The 7,081-nt window shown below is 46.5% G+C and overlaps 1 protein-coding gene across 1 annotated transcript; it reads left to right on the plus strand.

Annotated features, from left to right (window-relative positions):
* Nucleotides 1–796: 796 nt before the first annotated feature.
* LOC108928660 (5-hydroxytryptamine receptor 3A-like) lies at nt 797–6,165 on the plus strand. The gene is made up of 9 exons (XM_018742703.2): nt 797–1,319; nt 1,989–2,146; nt 2,265–2,309; nt 2,646–2,755; nt 2,853–3,022; nt 3,295–3,455; nt 3,887–4,097; nt 4,940–5,173; nt 5,268–6,165. Exons 1-9 carry the CDS (start codon nt 1,226–1,228, stop codon nt 5,549–5,551), a joined length of 1,467 nt encoding a protein of 488 aa, XP_018598219.2. The 5' UTR covers nt 797–1,225; the 3' UTR covers nt 5,552–6,165.
* The last annotated feature ends 916 nt before the right edge of the window (nt 6,166–7,081 follow it).

The following is a 7,081-nucleotide window of genomic DNA, read 5'->3' on the forward strand; positions in this document are numbered from 1 at the left end:
TGAAGTTGTGGGGGGCACACCCTGGATGGGACCAGTTCATTGCACCTGTATTCATTGATCTCAGTATCACCTGGACATAATAATACCCTCCTCTGCAAATCGCTTATATCCCTTAATTTTAATGTCATCTGGATAGGATAATACCCTTCACTGTAAATCACCTGCATTCACTGATCTTAGTATCTCCTGGACATGTTAATCTGCTCTGGTGTTCCTCTCCTGTTCACGCTGTTCCAATCATCTGATTGTTCAGTGAATGCAAGCGATTAATTTGTAGCGAATACAGTTGGATACCTGAAGTTTTAAAAGAGGAATGAAAAATGTATTTTAGTAATCATGGCCGATGAAAGAGTCACCGCATTTGGCCGACCTTGTATTGTTTTATTTCAGTACAGCTGACATTTTTGTCCAAGGTACTTCTGATATTGTACAGTGAGCATTACAACAGTTTACCACCGGCTCCGAAGGTTCGCCCTCCGGATGGGTACCTGGATCTGGGGTACTAATTGCGGCAGTGGGATTCGAACCAACAGACTTCATACTTTAGACCAGCAGCCTCAAGCATGACCTGCAGGCCCGTTATTTGGCAGAGGTGAAAATGTAAGTTTTAACAGGCATTCTCTCCATAATGGCACTGTTGTGTGCGAGAGACAGATGAGCCGCACATCCCTCCCAAAAGCCCCAGGGCCCTGGGTTCTTCGGACACGCTGATCCATCACCACTTATTAGAGCTCCGTACGCGTCCCCTCAATTCAATTAATGATCGCATCCCACCGAGCTCCTTACCTCCTGCTCGTCACACGTCGAGCTCGAGTCGCGCTGCTCCCCGAGGCGGTGGAGACGCGCGCGGCAGGGTTCGACCGCACGCACTGGCAACGCGGCACACCCTGTGACACCGTGCGGCCCCCGAACCCCCGACGCGACTGTCATCGCACAGTCATGACATCAGTGTGGGCAACCCGGACTCGGCGCGCTCCTATAACTACTTGATCGGCCTTCGAACAAGTCTCGGAAAGTCAGTGGAAGGAAGGAAGGAAGGAAAGAGGCTCATCATCTCTCAGTCAGTCTGAGTCTCTCTCTCTCTCTGTCTGTCTGTCTGTGTCTGTCTGTCTCCGCTCCCACCCACACAGAAGGCAGCCCCGGCTCCACGGACACCTGCGGTGCGCGTCGCGTCGCGTCGCGCCCAGCCAGGCCAGGGCAGGGGCAGGGCAGGCAGGGGGTGGAAATGAGGCTCGCAGCACCACTGTGGACAGCGCTCGGCGTCGTCGGACTGCTGCTGGGCGACTCGCGCGTCTCCTCCTCGGGCCGCTGCGCTTCCCGTGAGTGGAAGAACTCCGCTCCGCTCGGCTCCTTCGCTCCCGGCGAACTCGCTTTCTTTTCCATCCTTCCCATTATTAGGTGCGAACCGAGGCGCGGGATCATCATGGATGGGACGGGGACGAGCGGCGCTGGACTGGGCGTGTCCCGTGTCCCGTGTGTCGCCCCGCCACGGCGCGCTGCGTGTTTCTTCAACAGTTCTTCTTGTTCTTCCACGCCGCGAAACACCAGCGATGCGAGCGGCGTTTTCCTCACTTAGTTTGCGCGTTTTCTTCTTGTGCCGCTTCTCTTGCCAATTCCGCTTTTCTTGTCGTTGCTGCCCTTCTTCCTGTGTGATTTGAGCTGTCCGTGATGCTGCTCTTACTGTAACACGAGCACTATGACTATTCGTACTGTTACTGTGCCTGACCGACTGACTGCTTTCGTTCAGACCCGCACTGTTCCTTCACACCATGATTATTATAACATTCACCACAGCTGAGGTTTGTGTCTGAGACCTATTTATTATATTTTATTTGCATTGATTTATGTACATTTTATTATATAAAAATGTGCATCTGCAGAAGCTTTCTTGAGACCTTCCCTTTGGTTTGAGTCCAAGTGAAAGGTTGCGCGTTGCTAAAATGAAAATTCTTTGCACGTGGAGTGATGGAGTGCCCTTTGTGTCCCAGCCAGCAGAAAAGAAGCAGGCCGTTTCTCCAACGCAACCCTGGTCCGACTCTCGGACTACCTGACCGAAGGATACAGGAAAGGGGTTCGACCGGTGCGGAACTGGACCCGGTCCACCACGGTGGCTATTGACCTCATGGTATACGCCATTCTCAGCGTGGTATGTAAGCCTGCTCGCGTGTGTCAGCTCTCAAGTCACGATCAGCAGCGCTGCATATACATTTTATTCATATTTTTTACATCACTTATGCCTTTCTTTTATTTATTCTGTCATGCAGGACGAGAAGAACCAGGTTCTGACAACATACATATGGTACAGGCAGGTAAGAGAGACCCTCAGCTTCATGCTATGCCTGTAGCATATTGGATTTCTGCACCGGATCAGATTTACCCTCCGGATAGTTGCTTTATATGTCTGCTAAGAGGGACTGTGCATCAGCACTCCCAGGCTCTCATTAGAGCATTAAAGTGAGTTACACGGCTGACGTGAGTGCGGATGCCAGGTGTGAAATATACTGTGGCGCACTCTGAAGGAGCAACCTGGCACTGAGTGTGCACTCTGCTCCGTGGGTCTTCAAGGAAATGCCGGGAAATAGATGTCCGGGATGCTGCAGACGCTCTTTTTTTTCCCTCTCTCTGATCTTCCCCTTTAATGCAAGCAATGGACAGATGAATTCCTTTTTTGGAACCCAGAGGATTTCGATAATGTAAAGCAAGTGTCCGTGCCCATCAGCAATGTTTGGATGCCAGATATTCTCATCAATGAGTTGTAAGTAGAGCACTTCAGTGCGATTTGCTTGCACAGGTGACCTTTTCCTCTAAAAACTGCTAATGTATATTTCTTTGAAACTCTTTCGGAATGTCAGCGTGGATGTAGGGAAATCTCCAGAGATTCCCTATGTTTATGTTGGGTTCGACGGGGTGGTGCAGAACTACAAGCCCATCCAGGTGATGACTGCATGCAGCTTGAACATCTACAACTTCCCCTTCGATGTACAGAACTGCAGCTTGACGTTCCAGAGCTGGCTTCACACCAGTAAGGGCTCTCACATACTAAAAGATCATACTTCTAACATACTTTTAACTGTACAGTAGATGCACTAAGTTGGAGACCTGCTGTCAAGGCCAAAACATTGTTAGCTGACGTTCCAGGATGCAGCCTTAAGGAAGAATATTTCCGAAGGAATTTCACATAAATATCCAGATGTACAAATTGGTAAATTTTAAAACAGAAGTCTGCGTAGCCTTGGAAAAAAGACAGATAAGCGATTAAATGCTAGATAGAGAAATTCATCATATGTCCTGCAGTTAAAGACATCAACATCTCCCTGCTGAGGACTCCTGAAGAGGTGAAGGTGGATAAGAGTGTTTTCATGAATCAGGGAGAGTGGGAACTTCTTCACATTCTGTCCAAGTACAACACCTTCAGCATCGACGAGGAGGACTACTATGCTGAAATCAAGTTTAATGTAAGTTTCCGTCATCTGGTTTTTTATGAATATCCTTAGAGCTGTGCAAGTAATCAGTATATAAAATCTAATTTTAAAAAGACAAAAAGCTTTAAGTTTCACTAGAAGCTTTTAATATTGTAATATTTTGTAATATAATATGGAATGTACATTGTTAGAGGATTGGGGAAGAGGTTTACTGTGAAAATCAAGACAAAATGTACTGTATCACATTACCGTATCAATGTACTGGAGATAGTGTTCCACATGGCACTTCATCTTGTAACAAGAAAATGTTTCAGGTCACAAATTTTTATTTACACGTAGTTGTGGTTGGTGAGATCAGGTATCTTGTCTTGGCAGGGGCCATGGTTGATTACCTTTGTTTAAAGGTGTATTATGATTACATGTTTGGTGCGTTGTTGCACATCCATGGGGTTTGGTTTTTCCAGGTGGTGATCCGCAGAAGGCCGCTGTTCTACACGGTCAGCCTGCTCTTGCCCAGCATCTTTCTCATGGTGATGGACATTGTAGGCTTCTACCTCCCCCCTGACAGTGGAGAGAGGGTGTCCTTTAAGATCACGCTGCTGCTGGGCTACTCAGTCTTCCTCATCATTGTCTCGGATACGCTCCCTGCCACCGCGATCGGAACACCGCTCATTGGTGAACAACAGCACTGCATTTCAACACTGAACATCAAAGCTTCAATTATATTGCGCCAATTAATTATATTGCACCAGTTCCGCCTGCATGACAAGAGCTCACGTTACAAGAACTCACACTTATGGGTTCATGTGATGTACACCTTAAAATTCCCATAACAAACTATCAATTCAAATTTAATATAGAAAACCTTCATTACACAAGCCCAGTTGACGTTGAGCACCACACAGGATGAACAGGATCCCATGTCTGGAATGTCTTCTCCTGCACATCTGATTTGTCTTGTAGCTTTCTGCTCCTCACAAGCAACTCACGGAAATCTTCTGACTTTCTAGAATATTATAAAACTACCCTCTGTCATAATGAGCCCTGAACAAAAAACTATTTGAAAAGAAAGTGCTAAAAGAAGTTGGAAAGGCAAAGGAAAGCCTAACCTATCAGTTTAAAATATGTCGTGTAAAAAAGCTTAGACGTAAAAGGCAAAATCACTGCAAACGACTTTAAAATAAAGGCAGGAATTTTGCATGCTCATTGAAAAAAATTTCTGTGTTTTGAGGCTCTTGAAGGAATTATTTATTTTTCCTATTCAAATGAATAGTAAACAAGTGTCTGTTTTATCGGAATTCACCTTCTGAGCAGACCTTCACCAATGAAATGCACTTGTTATGCGAGAGAAACTTTTTCACTCAGAAATTTAAAGCAACTCACCGTTGACAAAAGTTAACGCAAAACCAGCATTTCAGAACTCACATGTTGCTCATGACTCGTATTTCAGCAGTCAGTTCACACTTGGCACTTACGTGTGACCTCTGACACGGGAATACTTTGAACTGTTACCACAGGAGTCTACTTTGTGGTGTGCATGGCTCTACTGGTCATCAGCCTCACTGAGACGGTTCTCATCGTACGGCTGGTGCACAAGCAGGATCTCCAGCCCCACGTCCCAGACTGGGTGAAGCGGCTGGTGCTGGAGAAGGCTACGGCGTTACTCTGTGTTCGGAACCGGCACAAGTTCGATCCCATATCACCCAAAGGGCACGATCTGCTGCACGTGAAAGGGAATGGCATGAACACGGGTAGGCACTATTACTAGAGGCACAGTGCCAATCCCTGTGTAAAAGGTGTAAAAGCATGGAAGAGGCTCATGCTTTCCATTGCTGTCTCCTACAGCTCAATGCAGCCACCAGAACAGCGAGGTGAAGATGGATGCGGGGAGCAGAGTAGGGGCATCTTCGGGCACGAAGGGCTGTGAAGCAGTCTTGGACACCCTTCTGGCAGAGATTTCGTCCATCCGGCAGTTCCTGGAGAAGCGTGAGGAATACCGCGGGATCGCTCGGGAGTGGCTGCAGGTGGGCTACGTGCTGGACGTGCTGCTCTTCCGCATCTACCTGACGACCATGCTGGCCTACAGCGTCACGCTTGGCATCCTGTGGTCCGTGTGGCAATACGCCTGAGCGCTGGGCCAGAGAGTCGGTGGAGCGTGTAAGGAGACGCTCTGCAGCTGAGGAGATGGGAAAGAACAAATCTGTATAGTAGAGGGAAGAATGAGACACAACTATAACTCACTTAACTGGAAAAACTATGGACAAAAAAGCCACAGTGCAACATGGAAAATCCTATAAAAATCTCCTCTCCATATTAAAAAATGTTGTTGAACACAACTGAAAGAGTCAGTCGTCAATACCATAAAACCATTTTTATTTAGACGGTAGAAAATTAGTCCCATCTCCAGTGCTGTTGTAAGATTGCACTACAAGTGGTAATGCCAATAATACAGAATTTTGCTTTCTGCAAAATAATATGGGCAGTGTAGGTAGCAGGAATTTCGTGTTGCTTTGGCGTCTCATGTTACTGTAAGGAAGACAAGTGCGCTCTAGAGATAGATGCTAACGTGGCCATTCTCTGCAGTACTTGCTCCGCTACGTATATAGTGTTTAAAATTTTAGAGACGACGAAGTGGCTCTGTCACTAACGTGTGTGAAGTATATAGAGCAAGTTTATTGATATCATAATTTGCGGTTATTCTTGTAGAAAAACAGCTCTGGAGTCAAGCTGTATCCATTGCATTATTTTATTATATTAAAATGTGTCTTTAAAACCCTCTAGTCTGTTGTGACCTGTTTTTTCAAAACCATTTTCGTTTGACTTCCACCTTTCTGACACACAGACAAGCAGTGTCAAACTTGCGTTTCGTATTAGAAGCCCGTTTTGCTGTTGTTCCGGCGATGTTTGTTAAATCCTCGTCGTCTTCTGGCTCGCACAGAAAATCCACTGAACCGGGAAGGAATGACCAGAGAGAGCGTTACCATAGAATGTAAAGAGAGGAAACAAATTGGATATTGAGGGTTTTGCTCATCTCAGTGCGATGAGTGACACCGTGAAGCGAAGGCTGCGGCCTCTCTGGTCTTTCCTTTCATTCTCAGCTATACTCTTGAATCATCACTTCAGGGCCTCCGAATTGGAGTCCCATTAGCTGTTTTATTCGATTAGTTTCTCGCAGCTTTATTAAGCTATTGTCTTCCACCTTTGTTCACACTGCGTTACATTGAATAGGGTTTCCCAGTCCTGCTCCGTGCTCGTTTTTTCCTCCCCAAAATGACTCCGCAATTAATTAGTCTTTATTGAAAGATTCATTCATTGAACAGTGCAGTTCATCCAGAGAACAGGGTTAATCAGGGTTAAGTAACTGTGAGCTCATAAAGCAGGGGAAGGATTAGGATGCACTGATTTATTGAAATTACCCTTAACTCTGCATGGTAACTGAATAGATAGATTCTGAGCACACTTGGCACAGCATTTAACACATCTGAATGCTCTCATGCCCGTGTGCACATTTGTGAAGAAAGCCAGGGAGCTTTGGGGGCAGGTGAGCAACAGAACATGCATTGGATCCGTTCTGAACTGCGCAATAGGCACTGTGTCCCCTGCACACTGGGACCAGGGGCTATGTGTGGGTTACTTTGCAGCCTACAGTGCTGCTTGAA

This window comes from Scleropages formosus, chromosome 10 (assembly GCF_900964775.1).
Source record: "Scleropages formosus chromosome 10, fSclFor1.1, whole genome shotgun sequence".
Lineage (NCBI taxonomy): Eukaryota > Metazoa > Chordata > Actinopteri > Osteoglossiformes > Osteoglossidae > Scleropages > Scleropages formosus.